Source organism: Nicotiana sylvestris, chromosome 4 (assembly GCF_000393655.2).
Source record: "Nicotiana sylvestris chromosome 4, ASM39365v2, whole genome shotgun sequence".
In the NCBI taxonomy this organism is placed as follows: domain Eukaryota; kingdom Viridiplantae; phylum Streptophyta; class Magnoliopsida; order Solanales; family Solanaceae; genus Nicotiana; species Nicotiana sylvestris.
This window is the reverse complement of record NC_091060.1, coordinates 174,205,714-174,223,147: the sequence shown is the minus strand read 5'-3', so window position 1 is coordinate 174,223,147 and position 17,434 is coordinate 174,205,714. Positions and strand designations below refer to the sequence as shown.

At 36.2% G+C, this 17,434-nt stretch overlaps 1 protein-coding gene across 2 annotated transcripts; it reads right to left on the bottom strand.

The window, feature by feature from the left end:
- Nucleotides 1–939: 939 nt before the first annotated feature.
- Nucleotides 940–5,523, bottom strand: LOC104244929 (bZIP transcription factor 29-like). Of its 2 annotated transcripts, none has more exons than XM_009800451.2 (5): nucleotides 5,322–5,523; nucleotides 4,057–5,213; nucleotides 3,789–3,921; nucleotides 3,622–3,706; nucleotides 940–1,531 (listed from the first exon to the last, which is right to left on the bottom strand). In XM_009800451.2, the coding sequence occupies exons 2-5, from the start codon at nucleotides 5,046–5,048 to the stop codon at nucleotides 1,314–1,316; spliced, it is 1,428 nt and encodes a 475-aa protein (XP_009798753.1). In that variant the 5' UTR covers nucleotides 5,049–5,213; nucleotides 5,322–5,523; the 3' UTR covers nucleotides 940–1,313. The 2 variants fall into 2 exon arrangements, with proteins under 2 accessions (XP_009798753.1, XP_009798754.1); XM_009800452.2 differs by having other exon boundaries at nucleotides 4,057–5,091.
- Between the last annotated feature and the right edge of the window lie 11,911 nt (nucleotides 5,524–17,434).

Below are 17,434 nucleotides of genomic sequence, written 5' to 3'. Positions count from 1 at the left end.
TTGAGTGTCGCACCCGTGTCGATACGACATAGTTGTGGATGTGGGATCCGTACCGGATCTGGTCAATCGATTTTGGGTTCGTTGACCAAAATCAATGGAGAGATTCAGGATAGATAAAATAATTTTTGAATTTAAAACAAACGGTAGGTGAAATTGAAGAAGATGAAATATTTTGTATATAGAAATTTCTATGTCAGTTATTTTCCTTTTATCTCCTTCTCGGATTCTCCTCTTGATCAATATTTTTTCCTTTTCGGAATACCTATAAGTTTTCCACATAATGTTTCATAATTTAGACATATTTTTATAACTTTGCTTTTAGATATTTGAATTATATTTATCCGAATTGATGTACTCGTATCCGTACCCCTGAATCTTAAGATTTGGATTATGAAGGATCCGACTTCTACATCCGCACCCGTATCGGATACCTGCATCTGAGTCCAAGCAACTTAGAGCACTAAGTAGTAGTAATCTCGTCCACAGGGTCGGTTTAAAAAAAAAAATCTAATATTTATCTCGGCTGAAATTTAAACTCTAATTTCTAAGATTTGAAGGCAGTTCATCATTGTACTTTAGATTACTAAAAGCATTAAACAACAAAGGAAGTTTCATTACATTAGACAACATTACCTTTGGTGCATTTCCTTGTCTCCACCTTTTACTACTTCTCTTTTTCCTTGTTTCATTTAGCCTCCTTTAGTCAAATGGGGTTAAACTAACTCTAAACTTGAACTACTACTACTTTTTCTGTGAGAGGAGATATGGTCTTATACTTTGCAAGTACAGAGTAAGAAGGAAGACCAGCAGATAAAAAGACTTGTAGTAGATTGTAAGAGCTCGGCAACAGCTGGGGATCAATCCAAGTATATTGTTCTAAACTTACCAAAGTTTCATCAACAGATTCCAATCGTATGACGTGCGACGTACGCTTAAGAATGATGGAAAAGGCAACATGCACTAAGCAGACTGAACAATAGGTTGCAGTAGTAGTAGAAATCCAGAGGAACTGAGACTAAACTAAGATAGTCAGCCCTCAATTTCCTTGGAACTAGAAAACAGTAGATGAGAACACATTGGCTCAAAGTTTGACTCCAATTTATTGTCAGTCATTTCCAATGAACAAAATAATGATTTAAAACATATAGAATTAAGGGTTGTAGCCAGAAATGTGTAAAAAACCTTATATAATGACTATCTAAAGCTCAGGTTCTCAGCACTGTGCATAGCATGAGAGACCAGTAATGGGTAACGAACTTTTTGGTTTCATTTGAAAGACGATCTTCACCTCCTCAATTGTCTGTATTCGCCCACTAGGCGGATGCAGGTGTGGCTGAAGCCGATGATGCAGTGGTTGGTTTTCCAACGGATAATTGTTGGATTTGACTAGGTTGCTGTCGCTGCATCGGGAACATATTATGCTTCACTGGCATCTGTTGTATCATGCTATTAGGCAACCGTCCTTCCTCCCTAAGTTCTCCTGCTGCGAGCTTTAAACGCTGAACTTCTGAAGTTAATGCCTCATGCAGAGCTGCAGCGCAAAACTAAAGTTACAACTCTGCGTTTTTGTGCATAGGTGCATCAAGAAGACATTCACATAGTCATCTACAGAGCAGGCATGATTAGAACAATATATTGTTCTACCTTAAAATTACTCTTTGTTCTAAAGTAATCAAACAAACACAGGCAAACTTTTTTTTTTTTTTTTTTTGGATAAGGAACACAGGCAAACTTTGCTCTCTGGAAAATTTAATTTTTCAAATGCCTTAGCCTTCACAGATTTCATAAAGGAATTGTTTGGTACAATAATTGCAACTTTTTAAGAGAAACCTCCACCCTAATAAACTTAGGAAACCAAATAAGGGGAAAAAAAGATGTATGCTGTACAGCCTACTGACAGTGACATGTCCACGAGGGCAGAGATGATATGCAACAGAACTGGGAAGCACAATAAAAAACTATCAAAAACAAACACAAACGGTTCAGCTGGAACATCTTACTTGACTGCCAGTGAGACAACAGTTGATAATGTTGAAGTTGAAGGACCTATCAAAGGACAGGTGCTGATGTTGGGGTACACAGTTAAAGAAAATCATGATTTTCTGAGTAGGCCTGTTCGTTATTGGTTAGAATCAAATTAATCCTACTGAAACGACTACATTAAATATTTAGGTTCACTGATTCGGTTTTTGGGTCGGTTCTCAGAGAGGAAAATTGAAATTTTCGCAGCACTTACATTTTGAAAATTTCCAACCAAACAAACAAAGTTGATTAAATAGTGATTGATTGTGCATCAATTTCACATAACACTGAGTTGGTATTGTGGTTAGTAACTCCTCGTTTGTGTACGTGCCCCATCCATCTGCCAATTAAACTTTACATAATCGAATTTGCGTCCCCTACTTACTTTTCAATTATCCTGAAAAGCTTTTCTCATACTAATCTCTTCTCCTCTGTTTTCTGTCTCACATAGAAGTACTTCATAAACCCCATCTACTCAATTATGAGCTCACGACCACCATTAAAATCTCTTTCCTCCCATTTTCTTCAAACAATAGCAACAAAAACAATATGCAGAAGGCTAGAGCCATGAAGTTCAAATCAGGTTAACTTGCAACCTTTTCTTTCGACAAAACTTAAATGGCAATTTTTTGTTTCTATAAAACTACTTATCCAGCTGTTTTCAGTGAACACCCAAATATTTTTAAACTGCTTCAAGTTTTATGATTTTATTTTTAAGAAGTAATTGTCACACCAAACGTATTACAAATATAAAAAAGTTTTTTTAGACAAACTTAGGATATTATCACATCGAGAGGATGCAAGCAAAATACAAAGGAGGTGTTCCCCCTCTTTTGATAAGAGGTTCTATGCAGATAAATTCATTTTGCCAAAATAAATTGAAAATTATCAGCATAGAACTTCTTATCTTGAAAGAATACTGCAAATGCATTAATCGAATAAACTTCAGTTAAGTTCAAGGCAGATGGAGGCCACCAATGTCTAAAACAATCTATGAAATTAAGAGCCCGTTTGGACATAAAAAAAAATTCCTTTTTTCCAGAAATTTTTTACTTTTTTTCGAAATCCACGTTTGTTCATGAAATTTCCAATTTTTTCACTTGAAGATGCATTTTAGAAATTTTCGAAAATTTGAAAAACTCCAAAAAGCTGTATTTCAAAATTTTTACTCAAATCACTCACAAGACTTCAAAAACAAACCAAAATTATATGCATGTCCAAACACAACTCTAAATATCATTTTCACTTGAAAACAATTTTCCCCCCAATTTTGGAATTTTACAATTCTTATGTACAAACACCCACTAAGTTGATACTCTTAGAATGTACATCTTTTCAAACTACAGAAAAGGAAACAAGAAACCAATAAAAATTGGAAAGCTTTCCACAAAATTTTGCAAAAACTCCAAAAAATTGATGACTTTAAGTCTTTAATGACAACTTTCAGAAAATACTCATTAAAGTATATTTTAACTCATAAACATTTATACTGTGAAACATTTTATTTCGGTCGCTTCCCAATTGTAACACACAAGATACATTTTTGCAACACACTAGATACTTAGAAACCAAAAGAAAATGAAAGCGGAAAAGTAATACCATCTCTAAGTTGTGCCTGTTGTTCCATGGCTTGTACGCGGAATTTCAGCTCACTGTTCAGGCTTGAGAGCTCAGTAAAATCTTTCTGTACCAAGTATATGAAAATCCAATAAATAAAACTGAAAAAAGAAGCGTTGAAGGAAAACCACAACATTTTCTATAGGCACCTGCAGGATGGTAACTTGTGTGGATAAAGTAGTGGCTTCTGTCTGTAGCTTTTGAACCTTATATTCCAATTCTGAAATGTAACGCAATTTACGCTCCTTGGATCGAGCAGCAGATTGACGATTAGCCAATATCCTGAGGAAAGAAACTGTCAAGTAAGATTTGCATACATGACGCCCTCTTTTTTTCGATATTATGGATAACCAAAAGTTGGGCTTCTTAAAGGGATACAAATATATACAAGAATCTTTTAGCAGCTAATCTCCATACCTTTTGGCACGCTTTGGATCTGAAACTGCAATCTCAGCAAGTTTTTCATCTGCCATAATCTTCTTCATCTCAGCTTCACTAAATTCAGCATTTCCAAAGTCAAAATTGCGCTGGCTCGAACTTTCATTTCCTGAATTACTAGGTGACAGCTGACCGGAATGGTTTACCAGAGAAGCTGGTAACTTTGGTGACTCATCTCCATAGTGAAAACCTCCAATTGCACTATCCATGGAAAGACTCCTAAAGTGACGCGTGGTTGGAGCAATATCTGCATCGGCACTCCTCTTGACCCCTTCCCTTAAACTTGTCAGTTGGCTGCTAACACCGTTCCCTTTCAAAAGACTTTCTGCTTCATTGTTGCTGCTCTCATTACCGCTTACCTTTGCACCACTGACCATGCTGCCCTTGTCTCTATCCTCAGTGCCAGAAGAGTTCAATGCCTCTATATTTTCCAAATTCATGTAGGAAAACAACAACTCATCCGTAACCTCTCCCCTCGATTTCCTCTCACCAATTCCCTCTACATCAATCCTTCCATTACTACTCAAACCCATTGGCTGTTTCTGCAAATCAATTGTTTTTTCCCTCCCCGAGCTATCCCCAAGATTCACTGCTCTCCCTGAAATTCTCTGCCCACTTATGGGAATCAACTGAGGCGAAGACTGAATCATATCCGAGAATCCCAACGAAACATCACTATTAGATCGACGATGTCCTTTCCGAGGAGGAAGACCGTCACTACCCCGCAACGCATTTTCCCTTACAAAGTTAGACACAGCTTTTGGAACTTGACAATTCACATCTACTTCTTCCATGGATGTGTCCTTCAAACTAGTATTAGCCGAAACAATCGACGACTCGCTAGGAGGTAAAGGGCTCAAAGGGGGCAAACAGTTATTCAAGAAAATGCTTGGTTGAGATAAAGACCTTACATGAGAAGCTCCCACACCAAAATTGTGACTCATAGGTGGCTTAGAATTAGACTGAGCCATCAGAATCAAGCAAAGATTCAATTTTTATGACACCCTAATCAAACTGGCAATGTGCAAAAACAATTATATTCAGAATGATCAAACAACTTCAGCAATTTCTATTAGATTAATCAAAATTTCAGCTCACTGAAAAACCCTAAAGAGACTGCTTCAAAACCCAAAAACCTGATTAAACCCAAAACCCAATTCAAGTAATTAATTTCAGTACAGATAAAACCCCTAACAAAAGATGAACAAGACAAGAGTGCGAATAACTAGGAAGAAATGAAGTACCTGAATATATATCAAGAATTTAAGGAGCCACAGTCTAATGTAATGAAACAAACGTGCAAACGTTGTTCTTAGTGAAGTTTGGGGGGAAGGTAGGTATATGGGGGATGGGATTTTTTTTGTGGGGGTAGGGGGTGGGGGTGGATTTCCCGCTGAAAATGGCGGTGATTACGGTTGAATTTTGTAAGAAAAGAGCATATAAGAGAGGAGTAGAGGAGAAGTGAAAGGGACAAAAACTTTGGATTACTTAAAGAAATGACGGATTGTTTTATGAGGTGGGGTAAGGTGGCAGAGGTGGAGAAACAATCTCAAATTAAAATAAGTATAATAATAATAATAATAATAAAATCGGATTTTAGTCGATGAATCTTGTAATAAGATATGACTTATAATAAAATTAATAAATAATAATAGACGGTTGGATCAAAATAAATTTTTTTTGACTAAATAATTATGAACAACTTAACAAGTAATCTATCAATCGGATTCGAAATATTTTTCATGTTGGCCATTTGTTTTTTTCCTTTTGAGGATAGAATAGTAAAAGTTTTCGCACCTTCATTGATGATTTCGAATTCAAATCTTGAAAATAACGTCATTAGATAAAATTTGAGTTTTATATTTGAATTCCTATTAGTCGGATCATTTGCGGATCCAATACATGCTTCGATATCCGATTTATTTGAACTAAGTATTTTAGTATTTGTTAGATATGAACTCATACTTTTGAATTATAATGAATTTCATATTAAAAAATTTAAAAGTTAAATTTATTAAATTTAAATATAAATTCACTTTTAAGCGAATCAGTAAGTTTCAGATTTTGAAAAAATAGAAAAGAAAATGATCTCTCTCTTCGAACTCACTATCGAAATGCACCAATGTTACGTGCTAAGACAAAAACAGGATTTTCTACGATTTTGACTTAAGATTTGACACCTCATTTCATTTGCATTTAACAATTCCACTCCTTTCTATGGTGCGTAACGAAAATTGAAATTACCTATTTCAGGCCTGCCATAGTCAAAATTAGGGGCGTACAAAAGAAATCGACAAATCGTATCAAATCAATAATTCGAGTTAATTTGAAAAAAAAAATGAATATGGTTTGGTTTTGTTTTAACTATAAAAAAAGTCAAATCGAAACCAAACAAACCCAACATTACATGTATACAAGTTTTAAAAATATTTCATACATAAAAATAATTATTATAATGTAATTTATAAATATTTTTTAAACCTTTTCATAGTTCTCTCTTTTAATGTATTTTTCAAATTTGGACTTAGATCTTTTGAATGATCAAATATGTTTTATAACCCATAAAAGTTAGTAATGCAAATAAACCCAAAGTAAAATCAAATCAATACTAATACTAATAAAAAAAATCAATTCAATACAAGGAATGACAATAGCATTGGATATTATTTTTTGTAGTTTTGCATTGGTTTAGAGAGTGAAAATGCATAACACTTTTAATATTATTTAGTCATGTAATTAATACTTAGTACTTATTAGTCGTACTTATTTTAGTATGACTTAGTACTTTTAGATTATGTTTATTTTTATTATGGTTTAATAATTAACAATATTTATTTTATGTGATTTGTTGAGTATTTTAGCATAATTATGACTCATCTCACATTATTTTATTGGATAACATCTTATATGGTTTTATCCTACTAGGACCTAAGAAATATTAGAGCACAGATTATATATTTTATGCTATGAAGATTTTATTGGAAAAAATGTACAAATCCCGAGAAAAAACGAGATTGAAAAACCCCACTTTTATTGGTTTGATTTGGTTTATAGATTTAAAAAATCCAAGACAATTATTTTGGTTTGGTAATTGAAAAACCCGAACCAACCCGGTCTATTATACCCCTAGTCAAAATTAACCGTGTGAGAATATTTTTGGGCAAATTATAGATTTAGCCAGTCGGCCAAAAATAATTATATTCACTAGCTAAATAAGTATATACAAAATATAACATATATATATATATATATATATATATATATATATATATATATATATATATATTGCCGGTTATTATTTTCTGTGTAGTTTTCCTAATTCTCTTTCTTTGTCCAATCTTATGGAATTTCACTTGTGGCCACTGGGACAATTGTAAAGTTATTCATCATTGAAATTATCATCATTTTTTGTCTAGAAAATAGGGATCGGAAATGCATACTTTCCTTTTTGGGATATTAGAAAGAGAGCTCATTTTTACAATGCCTAAATTTTCGCACTTATTTGGAGAAATAATATCTATCAGAAATTCAAGAAGTGTGATTAATATTTTGTAAGTACTACTCCATCCGGTTCAAAATAAGTAATTTTTTAATTGTTTTTCATGCAGATTAAGAAATTCACTTTTTAACATTAACTAGTTTCTTTGTACGTGCGTTGTATGTGTACCTCGCGCTCATCAATAAATAATTAAATAAATAAATAAAGCAAAAAAAATAATAGTTTACACTAAAACAAATGCAATACTTTTTAATACTAAAAATTAATATTATTACATTAACATAGTAATTGTATTCAATATATCCAAAATATACAAACACGATAAAAACATATAAAAAAAGAAGAATTCTCATATTTATCATGATTGAAGAGAAATCTAGTGAGTGTTAACGGTCAAGATCACAAAAAAAAAATCTCTAACGACAATTCAAAAAATATAAGGAACTGTCATTTGTTGTAACAAATGCAAAATGAGAGAAAAATAATTAATGACAACTCAAATAAATTATCTTCTATTATTTCATCCTTATTGCTTCAAGTTTGAATTATTTTAATTAACTCTTAATACTACATCATCACTGATTATATTTTATTTTCTGATTGCTTTTACCACGAATGCTCTTTTTATTAAAACAGATTTATGTATCCTAAGAGTTTTTTCACTTGAATTTTTTTTAACTAATATGATGAATTTAGAAAGGAATTGGATAGAATTGTTTTGTTAATTGGTTAATTCAAATTATTCGCTCTCAACATTAACGAAAATAATTTATTTTTATTGATTCAAATTCTTAATATTAGTTCACCCAAATTTTAAATATTTAACTGTAATTATAATTTTATTTACTATAAATTTTGTATTAAGGGATAAAAAATCGATCTGATAGTTTACTTTTGGATATTTGTGTTTGCAGAATTATTAATGTTACCAAATACTTTTCTAGTCTCTCCCTCTCTCTCTTTTATATTTTTAAATAGTATCTTAGTATTTTAATTTAATTATTAAGCATAATTTTTAAAAATATTATACAAAAAAAATACTAAATAGAAAAATATTGTTTGGAGAGAAAAGTAGTTCAAATATAATAGTATGAACTATTATAGTTCACATATAATAGCATGAAAGGAATTATAATTATGTTATATTATTCAAATAAAATAAATTTATGTAAGATAATTAAATATTAATTGGCTTTCAAGTCCAAGATAAAGATTTAACAAAAATAATTAAGTCCAAGAAAGTGATATATTTTAAAGTATTAACCTTTATTTTACATGTATATTTGCACATTTTATTCATGATAAAGCTTTCTTGGTATTATTTCAAAATGTTGTAGTTGATAGTTTTACAACTTATACGAAAACTAAACGTGGGAAAGTTATATTACTTATTTAAAATCCTAAAGGCCTTTTAAATATTAGGCATAACGTTGCATGATCTATTAATTACTTTAATTTCATTAAAAAACACGTTAGTTTACTCTTTTTTCTATAGAATCTACATCCACTAAAAGTAATACTCCTATGAAAATAATTATAGTTACGTTATATATGGAGTTCAAACAAGGAAAAAATATATGTATGGTAAAATACTAATTAATATTAAAGTCCTAAATTTTAGGACTACGTACCTATCACAAATAAGGAAAGATTTAATAATCAAAATTTTAGCCAATTTTAGAGTTCTAAATATTAGGGAATTAATTAAATGACTATTTTATCCAATGTGAAATCTATTTTTAAAGGGTAAAAAAGGCGAACGATATTTCGCTAAGGGCCTTCGTGCTTTTAATATAGTACAAATATAGATAGATATAGATTAGCAACAAAATTGACCATATTAACTTTTACTATCTCTTCACATAAACACTCCTAACACATACTCCAATATTATTTACTCCAAGGACAATGTAGGAAACAAATAATTAATTCATTCTTGAAATCTAAAAAAAATCATTTATTTTGGACCACAAAATAAAGACGAAAAAATCACTTATTTTGGACCGGAGGGAGTATCTTTTATTCTTATTTTCTATGTGAACAGATACATTGCACCAATATAGACTACTTTGGCGTAAATGGGTTCAACGTATAAGGGTCAATTTTTTTAATTTAATTTTGGTCTCAATTTTGAGATTTATTTCTTATTTCTTATTTCTTAAAACACATATACACAATTATAAACTACATAGAAAGAGATATAAATTCTAATATTTTACAATTAAAAACATTTAAATTATATACATACAAAAAAGTTGTATTCAAGAAAAAAATTACTTAATTCTCCAAATAATAATACTGTAGAATGAAATGAAACAAATAGAGTATAGTATAAAGGACTCATCTAATGAGTTGCAGAATTTTAGTTATTTCCTTTTTCTAGGACTAAGAAACTACATACTACTCCCTCATTGAACCTTTTTTGTATTTCTCTTATGGATTTCTCGAACTCCAAACAAGAGAAAGCAAGATGTTTTTGCACAGGTAATTCAAGAGAATAAGAAAGAAACACGCTCCACTTAGTCAAGTTAAAATTTCGAAGGAGAAGCCTAGATACGTTAGCGAGGAGGCGTGAACGGTTGCCGCTGACCGGTAGAAAAAGAGGTAGAGGGCGACCTAAGTATTGGAAGAGGTAATCAGGCAGGACTGTATACGATTGAGATCGAATGTCTTCGATCTATATACTCGAGGGCCCGTCCTAAGTCAAAGTCCGGGCAAGATCGAGTTCGAGCTCGAGGGACCAGACCCTCGTTCGAAGACGAAGCACGATGCATACGGAGGTCGAATGTGCTCGACCCTAAAATAGTACCATTATGGATTTGTACCAGAACAAGTTAGATTCTTGCCACGTCCCCAAAGTCATGGCGCAAATCCCGGAATATGATTGTACGATTCGGTACTAGGCGGTTAGACAACTGTACCAAGAATATTCCTTACTGAAAATAGAAATATTCCTTATTTTGGGTTCCCCTATATAAATGGGACCCAATCATTTGTAACATGATCTTATCATCACTAAGCAAAGAATATACTCTCTACTTTTTGCCTACTATTCATCAGAATTGTCCTTTAGCTTTATTGTTCTTACTTGATTTTTCCTATTTTATTGTTCTTAATGCCCTAAGCCACCTCGAGGTCACTGCTGTTAGGTAACATTTGTTTGATTCACTTCTATCTTTCATTTCTACTTCTTATTTCTTGATTATTAATTGGTATTGAACTAAATCACATATCTTTAAAACCACTAATCAAATTTAATTGTTACTCATATTTTCGAGGTAAACAGTTTGGTGCCCACCGTGGGGCCAAAGATAATAATGATTATTTCTTTACTAATTCACATTACACATGTTGTTTCTTTTTACGTTTTTTCTTGTCAAGATTTTTTGATTCTCAAACTGAAATATGTCTAGAACACAAAATGCACTTGTTCATGACAACGAAGGTCTTGGAGAAAACATCAATATAGGGATCGGTGTACCACCAATAAACCCTGAAGAAGTGCCAAATATGGAGCCAGTTGATATCAGTTCACATAATGCTCTAAATGTGGATTCAGGCACAGACCCCGTAGGGAATGAACGCAGGGAAGCCCGATCTAGTGGCCAAGGAGCACGAGGAATGAGAGATGGGGAAATCAGCCTCCAAGTGATATTCGAGATGTTGCAAGCTGAGCAAATCGCCATCGCTCAACTTCAAAGTCAGAATAATTCTCCGAGCGTAGATGAACATGAAAATACTCGACATGCTGAATTAGAACCGGAGAGATCAAACGGAAATAACTCGGGGACTAACCCCACCATTATGAGGATGTTTGAAGAGCTCGCCAAGAGGATCAAGACCGGAGAAAAGAAGATTGAGGAAAATGACAAAAAAATGGAGACTTACAACTCCAGTGTTGATCAAATACCAAGGGCACCTCCGGTCTTGAAAGGATTATATGCCAAGAAGTTTATACAAAAACCATTCCCTCCCAGTGCGGCTCTGATGCCCATTCCCAAGAAGTTTCGAATGCCTGATATACCCAAATATAACGGGACAACCGACCCTAACGAACATATTACTTCATACACTTGTGGAATTAAAGAAAATGACTTGAATGACGATGAAATCGAGTCAGTGTTATTGAAAAAGTTTGGGGAAACACTATCAAAGGGAGCTATGATTTGGTATCACAACTTAGCCCCCAACTCTATTGATTGTTTGCATGTTAGCAGATGCCTTCGTGAAAGCACACGTCGGGGCCATAAAGGTGGCCACGAGAAAATCAGATGTCTTCAAAATAAAATAAAGGAACGACGAGATACTTAGGGAGTTCGTGTCAATGGAATTGTCGTCGGTCTTCGATGACTTGGAAGTACAAGCCTTTATGCAAGGTTTGAATGAAAGGAGCTCGACTGCGTCTCGACAGCTAAAGCAAAACTTGATCGAATATCCAGTCATGACATGGTCGAATGTGCACAATTGTTACTAGTCAAAAATTAGGGTCCAGGACGACCAATTGGGAGCCCCTCGGGTTCAGTTCATCCTAACAGATTTGCAGCCATGCCCCCGAAGGACACAGACCGGGAATCAAAATTCAACAAAGAACGGTATCAGCCATATGTTGATCGAAGGAACTGCGGCCCGAGCCACAATGCCCTTCAGAGCGATCGGAGAAAAGATCGAGGTCAAAGTTCTCGGGGACTCATGAGTAAGAGCGGTTCGATAAGCATGCCAACCCGGCGAGGCCCCTCGATTATCAGAGTACAACTTCAGCATAGATGCATCAGGGATTGTTTCAGCTATTTGGAAAATCAAAGACACCAAGTGGCCCAAGCCAATACAGACCGATCTTTCTCAAAGGAACCCAAACTTGATGTGCAAATATCATGGCACACATGGTCATAGAATAGAAGATTGCAGGCAGCTAAGGGAAAAAATGGCTCGGTTGTTCAACGAGGGCCACCTCCGGGAATTTCTAAGTGATCGAGCTAAGAATCACTTCAGGAAAAAAGATGCAAGGAAAACTGAGCAAGAAGAACCACAACATGTAATCAACATGATCATTGGTGGAATCGATATCCCTCAGCGACCTGTGTTCAAGCACACCAAAGTATCAATCACCAGAGAGAAACGGACTCGGAGCTACGTGCTCGAGGACATCTTATCATTCTATAACGAGGAAGCAAAAGGCATATCACAACCTCACAACGACGCCCTGGTAATCTCTATCCTTTTGAATAAAATTCAAGTTAAATGTGTTTTAGTAGATCCAGGTAGCTCAGCAAACATAATCAGATCGAGGGTCGTGGAACAACTCAGCCGACAAGATCAGATCGTACCTGCATCCCGGGTCCTAAATGGGTTCAACATGGCAAGTCAAACAACAAAGGGAGAAATTATATTACCCGTAAATGTAGCCGAGACCATAAAAGATACGAAGTTTTATGTCATCGAGGGGTACATGAGGTATAATGCACTCCTCGAGACACCATGGATACACAACATGAGGGCAGTGCCTTCAACTATTTACCAGATGATGAAGTTCCCAACAAAGAAAAGAGTAAAAACGGTCTACGGGGAGCAACATATTGCAAAGGAGATGTTTGCAATCGAGGAAGTGGTTCCAACTCTAGAGCCCTCGACCTTGGAGAAATCGAGCGTCGGAGGTAAACAAGCGGCCAAATAGCAATCACCGCCTCCAGCCTCGATAGAATCGGAGCATCAGGTAATCGAAGACGAAGACGAGGATTTCCTTACTCCCCAAACCTTCATCGATCTCGAAGAATCTGATGCAACCAAATCAACTATCGAGGAGATGGAGCATGTCATTTTGATAGAACACATGCCCGAGAAAAAGGTATACCTGGGAATGGGATTGACCCCCGAACTCAGGAAAGAACTCACTCAATTTCTTATTGATAATATGGATTGCTTTGCTTGGTCCCATTTAGATATGAAAGGGATTCCACCGGAGATCACGCATCGGCTGAGCACCGATCCCAGGTTCAAACCAGTGAAGCAAAAAAGGAGGCCCCAGTCCGAGGTAAAGCATGCTTTCATAAAAGACGAGGTAACCAAACTTCTTAAAATAGGATCTATACGGGAGCTAAAGTACCCCGAGTGGTTAGCCAATGTAGTTGTAGTTCCTAAAAAGGCAAAAAAGCTTAGAATGTGTGTAGACTGTAAGGACTTAAACAAAGCATGCCCAAAAGATTCTTTCCCACTGCCTAACATCGATCGTCCGGCCATGAGATCCTAACTTTTCTCAATGCCTACTCCAGGTACAATCAGATTCAGATGAACCCGATGGACTAGGAAAAGACTTTGTTTATTACTAAATTTGGGACTTATTGTTACAATGTAATGCCCTTCAGGCTAAAAAATGCAAGGGCTACGTACCAACGCGTAGTTAATAGAATGTTCGAAAAACAAATAGGTAAAACAATGGAAGTTTACACTGATGATATGTTGGTTAAATCCCTGCGCGCAGATGACCATTTGACTCATTTGCAGGAAACATTCGAAATCTTGAAAAAATACAACATGAAGCTCAACCTGAAAAATTGTGCCTTTAGAGTCGGTTCGGGTAAGTTCCTTGTCTTTATGGTGTCGAACCGGGGCATTGAAATTAACTCCGATAAGATCAAGACCATCGAAGACATCACGGTCGTGGATAGTGTCAAGGTCCTGCAAAGGTTGACAGGTCAAATAACTGCTTTGGGTCGGTTCATTTCGAGGTCATCAGATCGGATTCACCAGTTTCTTTCCTTGCTCAAAAAGAAAAAGGACTTTGCATGGACCCGTGAATGTCAGCATGCCTTAGAAGAATTAAAGCGATATATGTCAAGCCCGCCTTTGCTTCACACCCCGAAGGTAGATGAAAAACTTTATCTATACTTGTAAGTGTATGAGATAGCGATAAGTGGACTAGTGGTTCGAGAAAAGCAAGGTACACAATCTCCTATTTATTATGCAAGTCGAACTCTAGGAAATGCTGAAACTAGATACCCTCACTTAGAAAAATTAGCACTTGCATTGATAAGCGCATCTCAAAAGTTAAAACCATATTTTTAATGTCATCCTATATGTGTATGAACCACCTACCCCCTTCGAAATGTTTTGCATAAGCCTGAGTCATCGGGTCGATTAGCCAAATGAGTCGTCAAACTTAGCGGGTACGATATCGAATATCAACCTCGAACGGCCATCAAGTCTCAAATCTTAGCTGACTTCGTGGCCGATTTTACGCCGACCCTCGTATCCGAAGTAGAGAAAGAACTTCATCTAAGCTCGGGTACAACATCGGGGGTATGGACCCTTTTCACGGACGGTGCCTCAAATGTGAAGGGGTTCGTGCTCGGCATTGTCTTAAAACCACCCACGGGTGATACCATTAGGCAGTCTATCAAAACTCTAAGATTAACTAACAATGAAGCCGAGTGTGAGACCATGATTGCAGGTCTCGAGTTAGCCAGAAGCTTGGGAGCAGAAGTCATCGAGGCCAAATGCGATTCTCTATTGGTGGTAAACCAAGTAAATAAAAGTTTCGAGGTTCGATAAGATAGAATGCAACGGTACCTGGATAAGCTACAAGTAACTTTGCACCGCTTCAAGGAGTAACAAAATAGCGAGGCCGATGCACTTGCTAACTTGGGATCCTCGGTTGAAGAAGATGACATCGTTCCGAGGATTATCGTCCAATTACCGAGGTCCGTGGTTGAAGAGGGTCATGCCGAGATAAATTCAACAAGTTTAACATTAGACTGGAGGAATAAGTATATCGACTATTTGAAGAGTGGAAAACTCTCATCGGACCACAAAGAATCGAGGGCCTTGCGAGCCAAGGCTGCTAGGTTTGCATTAGAAGAAGATGGAATATTATATCGAAGAACTTTCGATGGTCCATTGGCAGTATGTTTGGGGCCGGGGGATACCGATTATGTTCTTCGAGAAATCCACTAAGGCACTTGTGGGATCACTCCAGCGTTGAGTCTTTGGTTCGGAAAATCATCAGAGCAGGTTACTATTTGGATAGCATGGAAAAGGATACTAAGGAATTTGTCAAAAAATGTGATAAGAGTCAACAATTTGCACTGATGATCCATTAGTCCGGAGAACAACTCCATTCAGTCCTATCCCCATGGCCTTTCATGAAATGGGGAATGGAAATAGTTGGACCCTTACCAACGGCCCCAGGTAAAGCTAAATTTATTTTATTTATGACTGATTATTTTCTAAGTGGGTGGAAGCACATGCCTTCGAGAAGGTCTAAGAAAAGGAAGTTATTGACTTTATCTGGGACCACATCATATGCCGATTCGGGATACCTGTCGATATTGTATGTGACAACGGAAAATAATTCGTCGGCAGCAAGGTAACGGAGTTCCTCGAAGCACATAAAATAAAGAGAATTTTATCAACACCGTACCACCCGACTGGAAATGGGCATGCCGAGTCAACAAACAAAACCATCATTCAAAACCTAAAGAAAGGTTAGACGATGCAGAGGGAAAATGGAGAGAAGTTTTACCTGAGGTCCTTTGGGCATATCGGACAACATCGAAGTCTAGCATGGGGGCCACCCCATTTTCTCTAGTATATGGCTCTGAGGCCCTCATCCTTGTCGAGGTTGGGGAACCCAACACCAGATTTTGGCATGCAATGGAGGAGTCAAACCACGAGTCCATGAATGCTAGCCTCGAGTTGTTAGATGAAAAGCGAGAAACAATGCTTGTTCGGATGGCCGCGCAAAAACAAAGGATCAAGAGATACTACAATAAAAGAACCAACCTTCGATATTTTAGAATCGGGGACTTAGTCATACGGAAAGTCACCCTCAATACTCGAGACCCAAATAAAGGGAAACTAGGCCCGAATTGGGAAGGACCGTACCGAGTCCTCGGGGTTGTCAATAAAGGATCTTACAAACTTAGCAAAATGGAAGGCCAACAACTGCCAAACAATTGGAACATATCGTTACTCAGGCGATACTACTACTAAGGTATGAATTTATCCTTTTGTCCGTTTAAGTTTAAAACTAACTTATTACATATCTTTCGATCGAAGCTGTCGAAGGCACGCGATCTCAAAGACACCCCTTTTCACACGAAGGCCTTAGGTTTTAAAGCATGTGTTGCACTCTTTTTCCATTAGATTGGATTTTGTCCCAAATGGGTTTTACCGGCAAGGTTTTTAATGAGACAACAATTATGTGCTACCTAAGGAGAACTCAACAGTATCTAAGGCTTCTTTTCAATCAACCACGAATACTGGGGGGCATCAGCCTCGAAGGTTATATTTTTGAGAAAAATACTTCACTCTTAAGAGGGCCTCGAAATGAGAACTTTGTAATGGGTCAAACGGTCAAATGAACTGTGTCCATATAGAATAGTCGAGCCCCGATGACAAAACATGTACGCATGTATCAATTATTTGAAGAAGCGTTCTGGTTATATCAAAAACACTTTGTATCTCAAAGAAGTTTACTATCATACGAGCTCTACACTTACAATTCTACGAGAAGCGACTCAAGGGCCAAAACACCCTGATATACTCGGGGACTGTCATTGACAGTTAATACATCCGAGTCGTTGAAAACTCGGACCCATAAGACCTCAAAGAAGCACCCCCTCGAAACAAAGGCCAAGGCCAATATACTTGGGGACTAACTTTTCTAACAAGTTTGAAAAGTTATCGGGAAACAAGTCCAAGTGACATACTCGAAGGCTACGGCCATATCAAAAACTACGGTCGTATAAAGGCTACGGCCAAAATAATACGGCTTGGAGACATCCGACTTTCGCCATAAATTAAAAGCCTTCAATCATTGAAAAACTGATTAAATCAGGCTACCCTCGGCAAAAGCAAAATATA

What these genes read in the sequence shown, in the direction of transcription:
- LOC104244929 (XM_009800451.2), bottom strand. Translation starts at nt 5,048, where the DNA reads ATGGCTCAGTCTAATTCTAAGCCACCTATGAGTCACAATTTTGGTGTG. An exon ending in GATCCAAAGCGTGCCAAAAG is followed by an intron (nt 3,922 to 4,056) that starts GTATGGAGATTA and finishes TTCTTTCCTCAG; the next exon opens with GATATTGGCTAATCGTCAAT. An exon ending in ACAGGCACAACTTAGAGATG is followed by an intron (nt 1,532 to 3,621) that starts GTATTACTTTTC and finishes TTTGCGCTGCAG; the next exon opens with CTCTGCATGAGGCATTAACT.